The 22,569-nt window shown below is 40.0% G+C and overlaps 1 protein-coding gene and 1 pseudogene across 4 annotated transcripts in view; both read right to left on the bottom strand.

Annotated features, from left to right (window-relative positions):
* Nucleotides 1–2,255: 2,255 nt before the first annotated feature.
* Nucleotides 2,256–22,569, bottom strand: part of ROBO1 (roundabout guidance receptor 1) — a 699,165-nt gene continuing 678,851 nt past the window's right edge. For all 4 annotated transcript variants that reach the window (XM_066622672.1, XM_066622669.1, XM_066622671.1 and 1 more), the window contains 3 exons: nucleotides 11,304–11,612; nucleotides 3,733–3,932; nucleotides 2,256–3,173 (listed from right to left, as the gene is read on the bottom strand). In XM_066622672.1, coding sequence (XP_066478769.1) covers nucleotides 3,159–3,173; nucleotides 3,733–3,932; nucleotides 11,304–11,612 — 524 coding nt within the window. In that variant the 3' untranslated portion in view covers nucleotides 2,256–3,158. The remainder of the gene's footprint in view (nucleotides 3,174–3,732; nucleotides 3,933–11,303; nucleotides 11,613–22,569) is intronic.
* Nucleotides 15,680–15,799, bottom strand: LOC136646954 (5S ribosomal RNA; annotated as a pseudogene).

Genomic DNA, 22,569 nt, shown 5'->3' with positions numbered 1-22,569 from the left:
AAAGACCTCTGCCAAATGCAAAGCCTTTGCAAAAGGGAATCAGGTTGCAGCAGCAAAAGGGAATGGAGGGGAATAAAAGGTTAACTTTGGCTGAAATGTCCCAGGAAAGTAACTATAGCAACTAACCAGCTCCCTGCCTAAGCTTAGCAGAGAAAGAACCTGTTCAGAGATGAAAGGCTCTGCCCTCTGATTGACCCGGAGATAAGGCGAAGTGAGAATTGGAGCTTGATTACTTGGTAAAAATTTCATGTACTATACCTGAGTATCTATGGTAGGTATGAAGGATAGACTGTTACCCATGCAGCAAATCCCCCCTTGCTGAAATGGTCCAATGGAAAGGAAGAAGCCAGTACGGTTGGTTCCAGCGGCATCACAAGAGTTGCCGGAACGTGACTGTGTTCAGCCATGAACTGCCTAAGAGACTCCGGCTCTGGATTTTGCCTCGAGGTTGACTCCTGAAGCCTTTTCCATAACTGGATGTAGCCACAAGGCAGTGGAGGTTTGGGATCAGAGTTTTCCTTCTCTCAGATGAGCTGCCTTCCCAGGCTAAGGAGTCCCATCTACCTGGTAGCTGTTTAGTTGCCTATTACGACAAGTACAGCCAAACTGAGGGCCTGTTCTTATCCCCAGCCCCCAGGGGATAAGTTCAACTGAGTAGCAACTGTTACCCTGCACATGCCCAATCTTGTCCTTCTTGGAAGCTAAGCAGTATCAGGCCTGGTTAGCACTTGGATGGGAGACTGCCTGGGAATACCGGGTGCTGTAGGCTTATACCATAGTCTTTTGAGACTGAAGGTTGCCAACCAAGCTCACATAATAGATGCTTATTTTTCCATATTTTTGTGATTATTAAAGTTGATTCCCAAGATTCTGCTGCTTTCTACTATGCTCAAGAAACAAAACTCAGGATGGGCCTTAGGAGATAGAAGCAGACTTATCAGAAGCTTTTTTTTGTTAAGACTACAGCATTCACTTTGACTTGTAGTACTTAGGTATGCTTCAATGGGACTGAAACGTGTCACATTTTTCAATGCTAGGGTTATGGTTAGGATGTACCATGCCAGTATTCCTGAACATACCCCTTTATTTTCTCCCACCTATATAAGTGAATGACTGGCTCTTTCTTCCCAGGTGGGGTGCTGCAGTGGATGGAAACCTGGACATTAGCAATTACACAGGTGACCCAAACCCAGCTCAACCAGCAGCCAGTAGATCTGAGCAGAGCACATAGGAAAGTACTGCAGCAGACGACTGGCATTTTCCTTGTCAACTGTATAAAGCCATTTACTGAGTTCTGTCACAGATGAGACAACTCTGCAACCCTTCTAGTCCTAAAATTTTGTGGTGCTGAGAATTAACAGCTTTCTTGTGATTTCAAAGTTTGATTTATAGTATAACCTGCCTTGCTGGCTGTATGCAGAAACAACTGTGTGTGTTACCATAATGAGAAAGAGATCTTAAAGAGAGTCTTTAGATAAAACAAGAAACTTGACGAGAAAGGATGATGTATTTGAGAACATTTTTAATAAATAATGTGACAAAAATTACTTTTATGATTATTGAATCCTCGGTATGCAAAATTATGGCTAAAATATGAGGTTTCGTACATGAACATAATGAAAAACATTAATCAAACGGATTGTTCCCTCAGTACTGCACACCATTTCTATTGAACCCATTTCTTAAAAATTAGCTAAATGAAAATTTTTAGCCCTCAGTAAATACCAAAACACTCCTCATTTTTCCCCCCGCTGAGGCTAGGCCTGATAATTGTCCATAAACAAACACACAATTTTCCGTTAGCACTGATGACAAAGAAATTTTATAATTACAAAAGAGATTGTAAAAATCTACAGACAGGGGACATCATCCTGTAATTTCAAAGGAACTAATGGCTCTATTTCAGTTTTAATGAAAATTCAATGTCAAGACAGGACACAGCAAAGTTGAAAATTTAAAGTCCAGAAGACAGAAAAAATGTTTTGTTTATGGCCCTTTCTTAGGTATCCTACCTTTACCCATCTGTCAGCATTCAAATAGTCCCAATACAAACATAGAGCATTAACAAAATATGAAAAAACAAACACAAAAGCTTAACATCTTACAATAAGACAAAAACGGTTAATAGTTACAATGTTTTACAAATAAAGTTTAGTGATTGTGCTTTTAAAACCAAAAATAAAAAAAATAAACAGTGCATTACAAAAAACAAACACCCTGTCCCCCCACCCCCCACCCCCAAAAAACCCCCAAAGATCAAACATAATTTTGTTAAGTGGCACTTCTTCTTTAAGGTGAATTGACACTATAAAGTAGAGGTCTGAGATTTGGGCCAGTCATGATGATGTCCTTTCCCAATGATGCTTAAAAATGTCCATTGCTTTCTTAATTTGTATTTTCAGGAGCACTGGCTGTGGCCAACAACTCTTAGAGTATTGGATAAACTTAACTTTATCTGATGACATAACTGCCAAGTTCTCACTGACATGCCTTCTTCTTATCCTAAAAAATATTTGCAGTAAAGAATGTACCTTCATGATTAAAGGGGAGAAAGTCTAGACAAATTAAAGTAGTATGGAAAATGAGCACATATTTACAGTATGAGCCACTCTAATGCAAATTGTATTAAATCGTATTTTTTGCTAAAAAGGACTTGGATTGCTGGAAGAAAATACAATGCCACTTGCACCAAGTGCAGCCTATAAGAACATTGCAAGGTTAGAAAACCTTCTGCATAGATGTCATTCTTTGCAATTTGCCATTGTCCAGTCAACGATAGTCTATATACATAGGACTATGAACTGGTCTAGTGACTTAACTGTACTGTACTGCATTACCCCCAGTGGGAGCAAACTAGGGCTCTCCCCTCTGCCCAAAGATGGAAGCAACAGCTAGCATAGCACCACAAAAAGTCATTTAATTGCTCTCATGGACAGAAAATGTGCTGTATTTAGCCAAAGGGAATAAACAGGCAATATTCATTATAAAATTCTTTTAAAAGAAACAAAATAAAGATTAACATTCTTGTAGCATGGAAAAAAGGTGAGAAATTGTACACTCTGATTGCACTGAACATCTGGCATCAAATATCAGACTGAGGCATCTTGAGTGATATCTTTTTGATTAATTTCTAAAATGTGTTACAGTACAGCTCTTCTTCAGCTTTCCGTTTCCTGTATTTAAAAAAAAAAAAAAGGCTGGTATTATCTTGCTCAAAATATTTTCATTCATGATTTTTTTGAGAATGTGCAGATCAAAAGACTCCTATGTCATACTACCCAGAGATGTAATTTAAGCAGTGAATAAACTGTGCTTAAGATCAGACCGCAATAAAAAGTGATTATACAGATTTTAAAAATAATAAAGGCAATTACATTTTAAAATCATAATTAAAATAGTTTTAATGTTCATAGATGCATTTGATATTTTGTTTTTATAATCTATGTTTAGCATTAATTGTCTCATTTTACCTCTTACATCTTGAATCTAATCTAATTGGCAGAGAATATCCTAAAATGCAAACAAATTCAAAACGTTGTATAGCTCCTACATCTGCAGTGTTGGGGTAAGTATGAAACATTAATACGATTGCAGTTATGTTTTTTAATGAGGCCAAAAATTTAAGTGACTGTAAAATAAATAATCTAAAGATAAAAGAAAATTAGCTTTACATGATAAACACTTTATAAAACAGATTTCCCCCTTCTGATGATGTATCAAAATTCATGTTACCTGTAATTCTTCTCCTTCTTCATCTTCTTGCTCAAATGTTCCAAGTACCTGCATTTCTGCAACATTCCTTCGACCTAGATTTGCTTGCTCTGCTCTTTGTCTACCTCCTGATCCTCTGGAGGACATGGAGCTTGAGGAACTAGGATCTCTAGTGTTGTTTGATGTTGGAAATGTAGGTCTACAGTATGGCAGAATGTCTTCTGTGAATAGAATTATACATATTTTAAATGTTGCTGTAGGCAAATTCATGCACCAAATGCATTCAGTATTTCCATTTCTGCCCTAGAATTCATTGATGGTTATTAAATGGAGCAATGACCAGTATAAATTGTGGTCATTCACCTGTTGACTGACATTTCATTATACATGTGAATGTGATGCTAGATGAGTGCCAGGTGTGCATGATCCTGGTCACTCTCGTGGCATTTTTCTGGGGCTGATGAAAGGAAGCATTAGGTCCCTCAGGTCTTAAGGAAAACATTCAGTGCTGTAGAGCCACCCCCTCTGTGAGTTTTAGCTGGCTGGTTTTAGCAAAGCCTTGCTTTTCCTTTTGGGAAATTCCATGACCGGCCCCACCTTGATGACAGCAGATTTAAACTTGTAACCAGCCACATTTTGGGAGCAAATGGACTTTGAAGTAAACAAAGTCCAGTGTAAACTTAATCAAGACGGCTGTATCTTCTGCAGGATACAGAACTGCAGAGGAATCCATTTAGAGCTGGGGATGGACCATTAAGGTCATTCAGGACACAGCAGAAAGGTCCTTTATGAGTTTAGCCAAGAGTAGCCTCTATACCAGCCATTTTCAACCACTGTGCCATGGCACATTAGTGTGCTGTGAGTGGTCCACAGATGTGCCACAGGTATTTGGGGGAAGGTCATTGATTAGTACGGCCATTGGGGGACATTAGCCCCCACTAGCAGTATGGTGTGTCTTGTCAATTGTCAAAAACTTCATCATGTGACTTGACGATTTTAGTGCCTTGTCAGTGTTGAAAAGATTGAAAATTGCTGCTCTATATGTTCCTGTGATGATTCTGATTATAAAAGACTGGGTCAGAAACCCCTCATGTTGCCTTGTTTATCCTGTTGCTATTCATCTGTAGCCTATATGCTACACCTGCTGCTGCTCCTCAACTGTTTGGATGATCCACTGGTGCTGCGTCAAGCACCCCCTTTGACTGATGTATCAGCTGGCACTCAGAACAGGTACCAGACTGCTCTTTTCCTTTCCAAACTTACTCAGTTCTCCTCTGCACCCTTCTCTCAAGTGCCCTCCAAAACACAACTCCAGCATTCATTGAGCTGCCTGTCAAGAAACTCCTCCCAAGAAAGGGTAGTGGCTTAATGTTGCATTATGTTCTTTTTTGCGTTTTATAATTTTTATGTTTTTGATGTTGTTATGAGCTGCCTTGGGTGCCTTCAGAGGAGAAAGGCGGGATATAAACTGATAAATAAACTTCGAGTCTGTGGAACTCCTTGCCACAGGATGTGGTGCTGGCGTCTAGCCTAGACGCCTTTAAAAGGGGATTGGACAAGTTTCTGGAGGAAAAATCCATTATGGGGTACAAGCCATGATGTGTATGCGCAACCTCCTGATTTTAGGAATGGGTTAAGTCAGAATGCCAGATGCAAGGGAGGGCACCAGGATGAGGTCTCTTGTTATCTGGTGTGCTCCCTGGGGCATTTGGTGGGCCGCTGTGAGATACAGGAAGCTGGACTAGATGGGCCTATGGCCTGATCCAGTGGGGCTGTTCTTATGTTCTTATGAGTCAGGAAATCACTGCGTCTTGGCATTCTAGGCCCATGATTTCATATACATTACAAGCTTATCTCAGCAGATGTGCATAGGTAACCTTGGCCTTGGCAACTCTCACCATTATCACATTGTTTAAGAGTGATTGAGACAGCAGTTGATAGTGTCTGTGGGTAACTGTACTATCCCATCAATTATCCCAAAACAATCATACCCTGCATTTTGACCCCTTCGGTTTAAATTCTCCCAATTTGGGTTAATTAGGGCTGAGTAAACCCAGGTCTGAGTTTGTGTATGTATGTACAAATGTCGTGGTACACGGTGTATGAGAGCAGCTTTGGCAAAAGTTAGTTACACACCTCCTTATCCTTGTAAAGGTTTTCCTTCTTTTCTACTGCCTTGAAACCTAAGGTCTTTAGGACCTAGTTGTGATGAGGCACGGTGACCCCAGATTGTAACCCACATGTAAAGGCCACTGGAGCAACACATACGATGGTAACAGAAAAGCTGCCTGAAAGAATCATTTTGGTAGCTGATTGTTAGTTTCACAGAAGCTGCATGGGGCCCCAAAGGCTGTGTTATATGACGGAAGATGACAGCAACCTGGGTAAGAACATAAGAACATAAGAACAGCCCCACTGGATCAGGCCATAGGCCCATCTAGTCCAGCTTCCTGTATCTCACAGCGGCCCACCAAATGCCCCAGGGAGCACACCAGATAACAAGAGACCTCATCCTGGTGCTCTCCCCGTAATCATCTTAGTCGCTCTCTTTTGCACCTTTTCCATTTCCACTATGTCTTTTTTGAGATGCGGCGACCAGAACTGGACACAATACTCCAGGTGTGGCCTTACCATCGATTTGTACAACAGCATTATAATACTAACCGTTTTGTTCTCAATACCCTTCCTAATGATCCCAAGCATAGAATTGGCCTTCTTCACTGCCACCGCACATTGGGTCGACACTTTCATCGACCTGTCCACCACCACCCCAAGATCTCTCTCCTGATCTGTCACAGACAGCTCAGAACCCATCAGCCTATATCTAAAGTTTTGATTTTTTGCCCCAATGTGCATGACTTTACACTTACTGACATTGAAGTGCATCTGCCATTTTGCTGCCCATTCTGCCAGTCTGGAGAGATCCTTCTGGAGCTCCTCACAATCACTTCTGGTCTTTACCACTTGGAAAAGTTTGGTGTCATCTGCAAACTTAGCCACTTCACTGCTCAACCCTGTCTCCAGGTCATTTATGAAGAGGTTGAAAAGCACCGGTCCCAGGACAGATCCTTGGGGCACACCGCTTTTCACCTCTCTCCATTGTGAAAATTGCCCATTGACACCCACTCTCTGCTTCCTGGCCTCCAACCAGTTCTCAATCCACGAGAGGACCTGTCCTCTAATTCCCTGACTGTGGAGTTTTTTCAGTAGCCTTTGGTGAGGGACCGTGTCAAATGCCTTCTGAAAGTCCAGATATATAATGTCCACGGGTTCTCCCGCATCCACATGCCTGTTGACCTTTTCAAAGAATTCTATAAGGTTTGTGAGGCAAGACTTACCCTTACAGAAGCCATGCTGACTCTCCCTCAGCAAGGCCTGTTCGTCAAATGGGTAACATACCATTTGTGCAAAAGTTTAAAAGCCACACTGCTAAAGCATAGAAGCACACAGAATAGTAAAAGGCTGCTTGACTTCATTTAAAGCGAAATTGTTATTCTCACAGAAGCTGCTTAGGTGTAAACACCTTGGAATGCAAGGTGTAAACACCTTGGAATGCAAATAGATAAAGATGCTAGGCAACAAACAGATAGGCCTCATTTTGACAGAAGTATACACGTCTTAGTAAGGACAGTCTGCCTGTGTTCACTTATAGTTTTAAAATTGTTATTCTTCCATGCTTTCAGAGGAAAAGGCACATATAGGCAAATTAGTCTTTGCCCTAAAGTGTAACCAACATATATGGGGACATACTAGTCATTAGAAGTAAGTCTTAAGGAACCAAAAGTTTGCTTGATTTTAGAAAAGTCTTAAGAACAGACAAAAGCTTTAACATTGCAGGAAGGCTTCACAGGTGTTCGATGTTGACATTAGTATAAGAGAAAGGTATGCAGATAAAGATAACGGTACCAGTCAAAGTACATTGTGTCATCTCTTTTAATGAGGATGATATGGAGACCTGTCAAGGAAGACCTAATTGAATTGATGGATGTGAATAAGGTTCAGCACTGGGTCAATACTGGATAAAATGATATTATAGCACTCCCTGCTGGCTTTTGAAAACTTTGTAATTCAATGTGTTTAATTTCACCTTTTTTGGAAACCTGTAACTTGAAACTCACCTACGAGGTATCGCTAAGGTTATCTTTAGCCTATTAAGAGTTAGCCCCATCTATGATGTCAAATCTTCAGCGAATGAGGTCTAGATTGAGGACAAAGAGCTGTGAGATGTATTAAAGGTTAAGGACCAGCATTCAGACGGGGCTCCATGCTTTGTGGCATGAGTCCTGTGGGCCAATTGCATGCAATTCAATAAAAGCTTGTAAGCTTTCACTCCTGAGTACCGAGTTGTTCGTCTGTTGTTGCATCCCTCAACCTTGCAACAGCGTAAGTGACTTTTTATGTACACAGCTTTTATCATGGGGATAAGAAGGCAGTGCAATCTATTGTTGTATCTTTAACTTTGTCTTCCTCCTCATTTCACATCCCATTAATCTGTTTTTGCCTGGCCCACAGGTATACACATTTGGTCCGTTGTGTATATAAAATGTTGGGCATAAATGGCTTAAGCTGTGCTGTGAGTCACTGCACTTGGTCCCTGCATACACACAACAGACTTCCCCCATGTGCATGTGTTACCTGTGTCTTAGAACATGCCCACACACACATGTAGAACATGTAACACACACACCTTTCAGCTCACTAGTGCATGCCATATTGTTCTCTATATAATGTTGTACATGCTGCACATATGTGTTCCTCTTCCTCCAGAACTGCTTTGCCAGCACAGCTGATAGTGTTGTCTGAAAGCTGAGGGGGTAATGCAAGGAAAACTCCTAAATCTTTTATTGTATGCCTGTACAAAGGCCATGTGAAGATGTAGGTTTGAATGGCTTTGTTAACAAATAGCCTTTGAGTAAAGCAATCCATTCCCTCTATTAATGTATAACAATTTCCATGATTTGAAACCCTCACTTTGAGTGGCAAAGCAGGTGGTGGACATTCAAGACTGGCAATTCAATGGATTGACTTACAACCCAAATGTTGTCCTGAGAAAACAATATGTGCTACAGTCTAGAGAAGGTAAAAAGTTGACATTTGTAACAGCTAGAAACAAATGGTAAGAAATAAATGTAGCCATACAGAGGGAACAATAATTTCTAGTCAAAATAGTGTCAAAATAATGATAGTTAATGATTTTACAACCTTGCGTGTTTCTTGCTATTCCACAATTAGACAGCTGAACAGTATATGCTTGATGGGTGGCATGCATAACTATTCCAACCACAATTAACAATATTATACAACCATCAAGACAAAGTGTTCAAAAAAGGCTAGAGAATTGTTAAAATATAAATTCTAGGACTCAAGATTGAAAGAAGTGGCTGTGTTCAGGAGCTTTGATTATGATTGTGGAACACTTGTAGCACTGCCCTTTAAAGAGGGTTAAATTGTACAGGTTCAGTCTATTTATACATGGATTTTTTATACATGGATTTGACTCAACAAGAATGGCCCCTGCAAATGAGAAAGAATGTGCTGATCCCTGGAGAAGGGGAAACATGCACCCCTTTAAAATCAGTTTTAAAAACTGAACAGTCCTTTAACAACAGCCTCCTTAATGAGAGAGAGAGAGAGAGAGAGAGGGCAGCAGGCTAACAATCCATCAATCCTTCTCTCTCCTTTGGACCCCTTCCCTTCCCCCAGCACATGAAAGAAAGGTGATCATTTTGCATTGGTGAAGGGAGGGGCTGAGTGAAATGCTGATGGATTGTCTTCTTAATGACTCTTATCTTAGAGTCAAAAGGTCAGCAAGGCTGTTTTTCAATCACTGGAGCAAAGAAACTTTGTTTTTTAAATTAATTTGCTATAGTTTTTTTGTTATCCACGGAGTGCTTGGAACAGAATCCACTGGAATAATTAGTCTCAACCTGTGCTTTGATGAATGAAGAGCAATAATACGCAATGGGTGTAATGTTGACAAAATAAATTACTTGCAAGTCAAGTCTGTAACCACTAAAAACTGAAATCAACACTAAAGTCCCATTGATTTCAAAGGACCAGTTCATATTATCTTGGATGACCAACTTGTGCAAGCTTCATAATGTGTGAGCCCCAAATTTAGCTACAGCTGTTCTGAATAGATAACCTCTTGAAAGGTACCTAACAACCTATGGAAATTTTTGCAGCTGAAGACTTCCTCATTCAGGCATTACATTGCTAATATGAATAGATTGCTTATATGAAGATTGAGGGACATGGGGTTTAGGAAGATAGGAAATAAACTAAAGATAGGAATTTGGCACACCAAGCCACAGACTAAACCCAAAGACCACGAACAGTTATGTCCTAGAATGTATCTGATTTACAGTCATGCATCTGTGCATGGCAGATAATGGCTTTGTAAAGTAAAATTTAAAAATAAAAATATACTTTAGTTTTTCACCAGTAAAAAAAAAAATACCTAACCCTTAATAGGAAAGCACAGTCTTCCAGTTCTAACAATGTGAAGTCCAAAACAAATTCAGATATATGTCCATAACGGTTGGTTTTATGAACTAAAAACCTGGTATTGATGTAAAAGGGTGGAATGAAAGAGTTATAATAGGTTATCTGTTAATGACATTTCCAGCTCTATAATCCTCCAAGTCAAATCAATACACGGAGCTTTCCTCTAATATTTTAATACTGTTTTCGAAGGTGATAAATTACTTAAACATTAACAGTGTTTCCAATTTCAGTGTCACCGGCAAGTTTACCACCTGCTCTATGCTATTAATATATAAATTGAAAAGCAACAACCACAGTACCAATTCTGAAGTTTCTTGCTAATGACTTCTCTTTATTGTGACCTGTTGGCATTTACAATGACCTTTTTCTTTTGTACCCATTTAACCAATTTACTACCAATTTCTATTCTGTTGTTTCATGCCCAGGATAGGCAGTATCAACGACTGGCCTGCTCCTTTGGGAATAGCTTTTGCAGAGGCCTGTATAGATAACTTCGTACATGTTCCTCTATCAGAAATTACTTGCTGCCATAAAAAGAGATTAGGTTGGTTTAGTATGATCCATTTATGGTTTTTGCAAGATGGTATGTTACAGCCTAGACATCCAGAACCCAGGTTATCATTCTTTGTTAGTACGCGCTTCACATTTTTAGATGGGACTAAGCAAGCTTCGATGCACTATTTGTTTTTAGAAATGTGAAAGAAACACTGCAATGTAAAAGGGCAGTGATACAGGCTAACGAAAACCTGCAGGTCTTCATGAATGCTTTGCTTTAGGTGTTGTACATTAAGAGGCATGTATGCAGCACATCATGGATATACAGGAGATATAAGTTTTTTGAAGGAGATTTTAATTTGCTGAAGATTTTAGTTCCTTATATTTCCTGCTTGATTTCATTGCTGCAAGTTCGTTTTGTCGTATGGTATAATTACATTTCAGGAGACTAGATTCCATATTTGTCATTGGAGACAGTCCTGCTAAGATTTTATGTTAGCAGGGAATGTGGTTTGGTGACTATGCTGCAAAAACATTATTCATAACTACAAAAAGAGTTTTAATTAACACATGCCAACGTATCAGCTCACCTTGGAGAAGATGCGTTTTTGCTGGTGTACCATCTCGTCTTGCTGTTTTGCTTCCTCGCGGTTTGCTATCACTTTGCTGCTCATGCGATTCTCGGCGCTCCCCTGAACTTGTCCGCACATCAGGATGCTGACGCCCATCAGCTCCTTCTTTCCCCTTATAGCCTGTACCTTTTCTTTCCACTGCCCTTTCTGTTCTTGGTTCTATGGAAGAGAGCTTTGGCAACATAACAGGCCGTACCTCCAGTTGAGATTTAGACTGGGCAGTAGGAGACTTTATAGCAGGAGGTGGCAGTGGTGGGGGTGGTAGGTCTGAGAGAAAGAGAAAGAAAATCAGTCAGCCAATTAACCCAATTATCTTCAGGTTCCCTAATGCCTGATCTTGGAAGCTAAGCAGGTTCAGGCCTGGTTAGTACTTGGATGGGAGACCGCCTGGGAATACCGGGTGCTGTAGGCTTATACCATAGTCTTTCGAGACTGAAGGTTGCCAACCATGTGTGTTGGAAGATGGTTCTTCAGATGCATCTCTCTACATCAAAAATTCCCAATATAAAAGTTCCAAAATATCACAAACATGTGTTTAAAGGTTGGAATTTTAAAAAGCAGACTCCTGGCCTAAACTGGGAAGGAGACAATGATTTCCATCCCTCTGCTAGCTGAAAGCGTCTGCCTCTCTCAGGAGTTCTGTTTCCAAGCTAGGGGAAAGCATTGTATAAGCAAAGTGACCTCCAAATGCCAGTGTCTTTATTAGTTTTGAAAACAGGGGGTTATGGAACCCTCCAGTCCCACAGATTAGCCTTCCCAGTAAAGGCTTTGCTCCCCCTCACACAGTATAAACATGAGCATTTATCAGGCAGGGATCATCAGCACAGTACTCTGAAAACAATTTTAACTGTTAATTGTTCCATAGTTCCTGGTTAGGCACACAAATCTAGTGGTCTACTTCAGGGGTGTCCAAACCCCGGCCCGGGGGCCACTTGCAGCCCTCGGGCACTCCCAATCCGGCCCTCAGGGAGCTCCCAGTCTCCAATGAGCCTCTGGCTCTCCGGAGACTTGCTGGAGCCCGTGCTGGCCCAATCCAACTGCTCTCAGTGTGAGGGTGACTGTTAAACCTATCACATGAGCTGTGGGATGAGGGCTACCTCCACGACTTGCTGTTTCATGTCTGTGATGCAGCAGTGGCAGCGAAGGAAAGGCCAACCTTGCTTTGTGCAAGGCCTTTTAGAGGCCTTGAGCTACTGAAAGACCTTCATTCATTCATATAAGTTCCATCTCTAATATATTCATTTATGTAAATTTATTCAAATTTTAAATGTAAATTAATTCTTTTTCTTTCCCGGCCCCTGACACAGTGTCGGAGAGATGATGTGGCCCTCCTGTCAAAATGTTTGGACACCCCTGGTCTACTTTATATTGCATAATACAAGTGAATTAGTATTGTGCATGCTGTTGTGTATAGTTCACATTTATGGTTAATGTTATGAATATGACCCTTAGCATGCTGCCCCCCCCAGTCAAAATTCCTTTAAAAAAAGGTTTGACAAACGCAGTTAAGGCCATATCTGTTTGCAAGCTCTTGCGTGTAAGACTTTATGGAAACAATTTTCAAAGCTCACTGGAGCTTAGATGCTATAATCTGTGTGAAGGAAAGCACCATTTTCTCATTCTATATTATATGTTGTGCTCAACAGTGGCAAAAGGGGGAAAACAGAACTGGCTTGGGTATTTTCAGGGTCAAAAGGTCACCCCGGACAAAAAGCTAAAAATTACTGAAAGGGGAAAAATGAAGCAAGTGTTTCAGGAAATAGTAAGCTAAAAACCATTTCTGGGGCAATAAAATAGTCAAAAGTTTAGTCAAAATCTGAGAGGGAGGTTCAGTCTTCCTTGCATACACTATAGCTGAGATAAGACAATAGAGTGATCTCAGAAGCTGGGAAAACTATTGTGGTACCATGCCAGCCTATACCTTCCTTATTCACTGTGTTCCTTTATGGTATACTGCAACTCCTTGATACATTGTACTGTTTCACTGCAAGAAGTCTTCCACCAGCACTTGCACAAAAGTTCATATTTTCTCCTGCTTACAGTTCTTTGACTCCAAGACTTTATGCGCATTTGTTTCCATTCTAAATTTAGGGCAAATATGCAGCAAAAATGACACCTTCCTAGTGATTGTTCTTTATATTTTCAACTCCTAATTTGTATGATCTGTAAATCTGTTAATACAATTCTTTTCATTCATCTCTAAATCCTTCCACCTAAATTTTGGCCTTCCCATATTTTTGGACTTCTTGTTTGTATCCCTCTTGCTCTCTTCCATCCATCACATACTTATGCTTTCTTACTATTAATATGAGTGTCAACTTTTGTGCTTTCTAGCCAGTCTTTGTATCTTCCTCAATATTTTTGATTCTTTGATGATAATCTCTACTTCCATAACTTAGGAGACGGCTCAGCAATTTTTCAGATTTAGCAAGCATAAATTTTCACTGTCTCCAAAGTGCTAGATGCAATTTATGAACTGCTTCAAAGTCAGGATAATAAAGGGGAAAAAAGTGGTCACACCATAGTTGCTTAAGACAATCTTCTGCTTGGCTCTTTTAACAATGAAAAACCATGAAAGAGGTCAGCACTTTAGACACAGTCTTTTAGAGCAGTGTTTCTCAAACTGTGGGTTGACTCAGGTGAGTCCCCATTCATTTCAATATTCATTTGAATATTATTTTTTAATATATTAGACTTGATGCTACCATGGTATATAACTGCATTTGGGGAAATGTTACACATCTGTATTTTTAACAGACTACTATGTATTTACTTTTAACAATGATAGTAAATGGGACTTACTCCTGGCTAAGTGTGGGTAGCACTGTAGCCTAGGATTATTAAAAATGTTCCTGCTTGATGATGTCACTTCTGGTCATAACATCACTTCTGGTGGGTGCTGACAGATTCTCATTCTAAAAAGTGGGTCCCGGTGCAAAATGTTTGAGAACCACTGTTTTAGAGGGTTACACAGAATCAATGACCATCATGCCCAGAGTAGAGAACCCACATATCAAATCCTCTTGCCAAATCCAGTCTTACAAGTCATCTTACGTTTTACCTTTTAATGTTCATGTTATTCCTTTTAAATATGAACCAGGTAACACATATGTTCATCATATCATAGCATGATTCATATTACCTTACAACCCTTTGAATACAATGCTTTTCAATGGAAACAAATGACACACTTGACTGAGAATCTTCAAATGCAGACTAATCAAATGAGATCTAGTGTTGTACATGTATGTGTACAGCTACCTTCAGTTGCTTGAATTTAATTTTACACCTACTGTCCACCTGCTTTATACTACAATTTTTCTTTAATTCCTTACCATTGAAGAACTCACACCTCAGAGTTCCTACTTATGTAGAAAACCCTGCTTATGTAGAAACTAACTTTTTTCTTGTCTGAAATGTAAATCAAAGTAGCTTATAAACTGCAATTTTTCCAGTATTTCTTAATTCTGCACTACCATGTCAAAAGTTACTACTTTTATTACTGACTTTGCAGGTATCTCATATTAATCCATGCATGGAATATCACATCATAAATTAAATTGTTTTCCTCTGTGAAAGTTTTGTAATAAAATAGCTGTCATCTAAGGGCCCAATCCTATCCAATTTTCTAGCACCAGTGCAGCCACAATGCAGCCCCAAAGTAAGGGAACAAATACCTTAAGGAGGCCACTGTGTTTGCTGCCCCACCACAAGATGCAGTGCATGCCCCACTGGCATAGCTGCACCGGCATTGGAAAACTGGATTGGACCCTCAGTGGGTTGCATCTTTTAATTGTAGGTGTGCACTAGTGTGCAAAAAATTAAACACAGCATTAGGAAATACTCAAAAACAGACAAAAGGGAGCACTCCAAGAACATTCAGGCAATGAAAAATGGAGCATTGGTGCGTCAAAGACCTTATTATTGCCCTTTAGAATATAACAAAGTCTTTTAAAAACAATTTTTTACATGTGTGTCTTGTTCATGCTACTTCTTTCATTAACAATTAACATTTTAAAATTTAAAAAAGCTGCAAGTCATGCATAATAGCACACAACAGTATCATAAAAGCAATGTAAGCTTTCAAAAATTCATTAGAGGAAAGTATGATATAAGGGTACTTTGCATCAAGGACCCTGGTAACATGACAGGTATAGATCAAGGAAGGAAATATATCTGAGGAAAATGGTTCAGTAAAAGGTTTAAATAGCCATGTGCTTGTAATGTATTCATCACAAGTGCATCCATTGCAGAACGAGGAAGGCTGAAATTTGAAAATCCTTGCTCCTGCAATTTGGTTGGCAACCTTCAGTCTTGAAAGACTATGGTATATAAGCCTACAGCACCCAGTATTCCCAGGCGGTCTCCCATCCAAGTACTAACCAGGCCTGACCCTGCTTAGCTTCCAAGATCAGACGAGATTGGGCATGTGCAGGGTAACAGTTGCTGCCTGCAATTTGTAATGAATATATCCCAGAAAGAAAATAACAGTACTTTCTAAATCTCAGCTGTGCCTTCCGGTTAATGAGTTTATGCAGTATCAACCAGCATGTACAAGTAGAAAACAGAGCCAGTGGGCACAAGTGTAATGATTTGGATTAAAAGAACAAGATTTCAGTTGGCTGTACAGTTATAAGATGGACCAATGAAATAATGGGAAACTGTTCTAAGAAGGTTATGGTGTATTTTTCACAGCAGCAAAGATTGTAGACATACTGCTAGGAATAGATCTCCATATCTGTTTACTTTTTACATAGGAGTATCATAGTGGTTTTCTACTACCAGTGGGATTCGTACAATGCAAATTAGCTCAGCGCTTCCTAAACCAGGGCTTCTCAAATTTCTCAAGGGGCAGGGGGAGGCAATGACATGATTCCCATGATCGCGTCGTTCAGGGGCTGCAGGGATTGGCATTTACTTATCAGTCCCTGCAGCAGCGTCCTGGGGGTGCGGGGAGCCCTTTGTGAGCGTCTGCAGGGCTCCCCAGCCTCCAGAAAGTAAGTGATCGTGCTCCACTTCCGGCTTTGTGTAAGTAAAGTCCAGTCCCTGCGCCCCTCTTAGCAACACAATCCTGGGGATCGCATTGCTGCCTGCCCCCCCCGCCCCACCAAGACTTACAGTGGTTCAAACTCTCCATGAGAATTTGAGAACTGCTGTCCTAAACCATTAAAAAATTGAAATTCCTATTTGAACTATTTGTGCCACATTGTCAACCCCATCCTATGTCTGAACATTCTTGTAAATTCTTCCTCATGATGATTCACTTTGCTTCCTTCATGTGCACCCATGTGTACGCCCCCCAAGATACTTTCCACAGTGTTCTTCAATATTATTGCTGCACATTGAATACTGCAACCATATGAGCAAGGCCAATCACATGGGTCTTTTCCACCTGATCTACAACATCCAGGTGCAACTTATATGCAGCTAGGCATGAACATATGAAGGGATGTGAACCTGTTCCTTTATTCCTCTCTAGTCAATTTCTAAAAAGTTGGCAATAGCTACATGAGAGCCAATTCTCCAAGAGAAAGCAGAATTCATTGCAAAGTCAAGCCAGCTCAGAAATTGCCATGCCTCAGTGGTAGAGCATTTGCTTTGCAAACAGAAGTTCCCTGGCACCTCAAGGCAGAAAAAAATTATACCTGAAACCTTGGAAAGTCACTGCCAGTCTGTGTTGACACAGCAGATGAACTCGTCTATATGATCAAAAGGAACTACTGGTGTAATCCAATATCGGGCAGCTTTCAGTGAAATTAGTTATTGTGATGGGCAGTCCAATCCTGTTGCTACAATATGTTTAAATGTGTTGTAGCAATATATGTGGTACTGGCACATTTTTAAATATAAACCAGTACCAAAGGGACAAGGACAACATCACCAGTAGGTGTGGGGTCATAGTGACTGGAGGTCATAGCAGAAAGCCAAAACTGGCAGAGGTCAGTTAAGTTACATCCCATTTGTATGCCATGGTTCCTCCAAGAAAAGCACAACATTTGGCAATCACTCACTCAGATACTGACCAGAACCAGAACTGCCTAGTCTCTGAGATCAAACTTTTACAGTGCAATCCTACATATGTCTATTTTTAAAAGTATCATTATATTCAATGGCACCTACTCCCAAGAATGAGTATATTGCAATGCAGTCACTTTCAGTCTGTTCTATGAGCCACTGAAGCCACTGAATGGAGGATCAGCTACAGCTTGGAGAATAATGATTTCATACATAATGTTTTGACTTTCTCAGTTTTTAGAATTTAGAATTTTACTAATCTGGAATTTTTGGCTGAAAGCAATATGTTGGTAAGACAATGTGCCAGAGTCTTCAGCTATGAGGTTGGGACTCATACATACATTGCATACCAATCTAAGCCAGGTTGCACTGATAGCACCACCATCATTTTGGTTGCTGTTTAAAGACAAACTGAAAGACAGTAATAAAGGACAGATTAACACACATGGGAAAAGTGATCAATACAAAAGAGCAAAGAGTTCATTATTATGCTGAAGAGTGAACTCCACTATATGTAATTTCTCACTTTTACATAAGGAGCTACTGTTGTCAAATCTCTTTTATACAGCCACTAAATGTACAGGATGTGTCCTTTGCAGCTGATCACGCTAAGAATTAGAAATACATAGCGCAGTATACAAAATCAAAACATATCTCAGTATTTGCATAGTGCTTTCAAATGTTCATAGAACTTCTACAACAACCCCATAAGCATTATCACTATATTGCAGCTGGGAGCTAAGTGAGTTACTGCCACATGGCAGTGGCAAGATTTATAGCAGAGGAGTTGTGATTTCCAGCTCAGTCTTCTAGTCACTGTGCTAGGCCAACTTTCATGTGTCCCATGCTGTAGACCAGGGTTGTGGCCGTGGCCTGGGGGCCACTTATGGCCTTCGAGAACTCCCAATGCGGCCCGTGGAGAGTCCCCAGTCTCCAAAGAGCCTCTCTGGAGATCTACTGGAGCCTGTACTGCCCCAACACAGCTGCTCTCAGCATAAGGGCAATTGTTCGACCTCTTGCATGAGCTGTGGGATGAGGGCTCCCTCCATTCCTTGCTGTTTCACGTCTGTGATGCAGCAGCAGCACTAAAGGAAAGGCTAGCCTTGCTTTGTGCAAGGCCTTTATTGGCCTTGAGCTATTGCAAGACCTTCATTCATTCATTCAAGTTCCATCTCTAATATATTCATTTATGTAAATTTATTCAAATTTGAAATGTAATTAATTCTTTTTTTTTTCCTGGCCCCCAACACAGTGTCAGAGAGATGATGTGGCCCTCCTGTCAAAAAGTTTGGTCACCCCTGCTGTATACTGAAGCAAAAGTGGATCCTGGCTCTTTAAAAGGCCCAAAAAGATTACTATGCTTACTGTGATTTTTTATTGTACTACTTTGTTTACTTTTGCAAAACAGGATAGAAATCTTCTTATTTTAGTGGACAACAAGCCTCAGTTTCATTAACAATATTTAAAAATATCATTTGTTCAGAAATAACTTTCCAATAATCACATCCCTACTTGTTCTAGAATTCTGAATCCGTTAAATGCTACAATCCTATGCACCTGGAAGTAAGCTCCAGTGAACAAAGGAGGACTTCTGAGTAAATGTGCATTGGATTAGGCTGTATCTATATTGGTTATTGGTTGCAAAAGAGCCTTATTGTTATGTTGTGCTGAAGATGTATAACTGATGACATACTTCAAATTAGGAAGTATCAATTGGTGCAGGAGTGCTCCCCACCTAGAAGAATTTGGCTGTTTATTGCAATAGAGGGAGTCTGAATGCACATTGTCCTATATGCACATATCTCTTTTTGGTTCAATGAACAGACAGCCCAGAATCACACAAGAACTCAGTGACCACATACAAGTACACACAGAATTCTGAGTCAAGACTTATTGGTTTTGTGTCAGCTAGTAAAATAATCATGCTGGCAAAGCGGAAAACACTACTAGGTCCCATTAGGTGGTTCAAGGTGGTATATCACTTTTATAACCTCAGCAGCAGTGTAGTTCCCTAAATCAAACATTTAAAAAGTAGGTAACCATGCAATTCCATGTTTTTCAACCTAAAATATATAACCAGGTGTATATTGGGGATTCTGAAAAATGAATACTGACATGCATGGTATTTAAAGGAAAAGTAACTCCCTGTTGAAACATTTTGTTAAAAATGTGGTTTTGCACATGCCAGTAATGACTGCCAAATGATATGCTCTTTCCAGAAAGCTTTATCACAACCTGCAGAGAAGGTAGAGAAACTTTCATTACAACACACCATTCCTTGCTGAGAGGAATCCTTCAAATCAAAAAAGGAAACTTTTCAGAGGTCAACACTATTTCACCCCTGCGGTATTTATTTAACAGCTCAAATCACAGAGAAAATCCAGAATCAATCTGCTTCATCTTCTGCAAACTGGCACACTTAGTTATTAAAAAAGAAAATGGAGGTCTCCATGGTGAGAAATAAAAAATAAATCACTGAGTGACATCAAACCAATATATGGAACTCAGAGGTAACTAGAAAAGGTCAGCTGTGTTCAACTATTTCATTTATACATGTCTGCATATCACTGCTGCATTGTTGCCTGCTTAAAGGAAAACAATTAGCGAATGCAATTTTATAGCATGTCCTACAGGGAAAATCTTCTGTAGGTGCTTTTAAATAGCGTGATTGTAATTTTCAGCGCCACTCTAAACGAGAGGGTAGAGGAACCACAGGAAAATTATCAAGAGGGAAGGAAATCAAGCCAACCAGGCATTTAATAATGAAGTAGGGAAGCACAAATAATTATTTAAAAATATTTCAAATGTAATGGCTGGTTCCATCAAAGGAAATTTAAAATTTGCTCATTACAAATAGCTTCTCAAGTCTATGATTATATCAAGGTTGTCATCCACCCAAACACTGTAAAGCACTGTATAATTTCAGGTTCATAAATGGTTCTAATTTCCTAACTGGATATGCTTCATTTTATATTCAAAAGTATGTGGAAGATCACACACCTCTTGAACTTGAAAGTGCCCCCAAGACTCAATGAAACCTCCAGTGTGAACCCTGGTTTTGTCACTAACCCAGCTAGCATAGCGAATCCTGAAATATTTTCACTCTGCTGACTTGTATGTAACATTTTAAGACTTTGCGATAAGTGATAGATCAAATGCAAATAGCCACAGTTCAAAGAGAACTGTATATGAAATAATAAAAGGAGACTTCAAAACCTATAGTTTAGATCCACTTTTCAAATATGTAAATAGGTCAGGCAAGATTGTTAAAAGGGAGAAGTGCATTTATTACATGTTTTCTAGTATGCTTTGTACTAGGTTCTTTGAAAAGAGTAAGATTCTAACTGCCCTAGCTGTTTCTTGCATGTCAGTTCTGATTTGAAGTACCTATAATGCACCTCCTGACCCATGATGTCTGCAATAAAAGTATATTGATATTGTGCTACTGTGATTAGAAACCGAACAGATCTGAGATGTGTCAGTCTGTCCTTCTTGAATTTTAAAAGACCCATCCAAACTACAACTGTTAATGTGCCTTAATACTGGGACAGACTTGGGCCACTCTGTTCTCTCTGCCATCTGACTCTGCACTGTCAGAATCCATGAGAGAAGTAAAAGTACCTGCTTTACCAATGGTTTGACATCCCAGGAGGAAACTACCATATTGAGGGCAGCTATAAGTCCTGGAACAGTGAAGAAATTGTACTCCAAGCTGGAATTAAAAAGCAGAGGAAAGGCAGAAACTGATCTGAGGTCTAAGGGGGGGAGGATCATTTTCATTTTTTATTAATTTTTTTTTTTTTACTAAGATGGAGCTCTGGATGCCATGTTTTTACTCAGACAGGCTATGATGTTTTGGTGCCAGGGCACCCCTCCATGATGACAAAATGGAATTAAAGGTGGAGCCTATGTATTCACGTGACCCTGCATGATTAAGAAAAAAACGTGTTGTGCTAAATTCCATAGTTACGCAAATACACTGCAGCCTGACACTTGGGGCTGGAAGGAAACTAGCCCAGCCCATGGGCAAGAAAAAAGAGACCAGCAGGTAAGTGCGCAGGGTCTTTTATAGTGGGAAATAACGTGAGACCTGCAAGTCTCACATTACCTTCCCACTATAAAAGGCCCTGCGCACGTGCTGGGCTTGTCTTTCCTTCGCTGCCACTGAGCTCAGCAGCAGTGAGGGAAAGCAAGGTGCTGAGCTCACGCAGCAGGCCAGCGGGGGCTGGGGTGAGGGCTGAGTGCCCATTGGAGGTGGGGGGACCCCCTGGGGGCCAGACGTAGACCCGCAGCGGGCTGCAAGTGGCCCGCATGCCGGGGTTTGGGCACCCCTGATGTAAATGATTCTGCAAAGCTGCTTCCAAAGATTTATAACTGTTGCAGTCATAAGTTGAAAGTTCTTCAATACTACTGTCTTTGAAAGGCATCACAGAAGCCTAGGAGATGGATGCATAAATGAAAGAATATTTGCAAATGTTTCTGTGCTCAGAAGTAAATGCACATGTTAAAAGTAATTAGCATCCCCTCCTAAAAGCAGTCTTATAAAACATTCCAACACAGTGAAGTTGCTTTCTTCTCCCTCAGACCAATGCATCAATTCATTAAGGACCAGAAAAGAAGCAGAAGAAAGCACCATAAAAGAAACAAGTCACACCACATCATTAAATGCAAGAAAAACCTTAGGTATCTAGAATAAGTGCTGTTTCATACACCTACATTATTCTTTCCAAAAGGAAAGTTCACATAGCGTATTCTATACAGGTATGATTTTTCTCTCTGTATGCACGTTAGCAATGACATGGTTATAACTTTCAGGAGATTCCAAACTTAATCATATAATTGGATTTGAAGAATTAATGTTCACACACAACCTTTGAACCAGTTTTTATTACTATTGCAAATATTAGAGCAATAACTGCCTGCTGTCTATATAACCAGTTCTAGGCCACATTAATTATAATGCATAGGTTCAAGGAAATTCATGTCTAATTAGAAAATGTGCAAAAATAAGCTTGAGAATATAGCTTGAGAATACAGAATGTAATATTTTTGTCAGAGCAGCTGCAGTTTCAAATGACAGTGCTGTGTAGTTTAACTTGGCATAAAAAATTGTAAGACAAAATTGCCAACAAAGGCAACTCTTTATTTCTAGATTGGGGGGGGGGGGGAATGACCACAGAGCTACAAACAGGATTTCCTTTTTGGTATT

The sequence above is a fragment of the Tiliqua scincoides genome, chromosome 3, assembly GCF_035046505.1.
Source record: "Tiliqua scincoides isolate rTilSci1 chromosome 3, rTilSci1.hap2, whole genome shotgun sequence".
NCBI lineage: Eukaryota > Metazoa > Chordata > Lepidosauria > Squamata > Scincidae > Tiliqua > Tiliqua scincoides.
The sequence above is the reverse complement of the archived record's forward strand: the minus strand, read 5'-3'. Positions and strand labels throughout refer to the sequence as shown.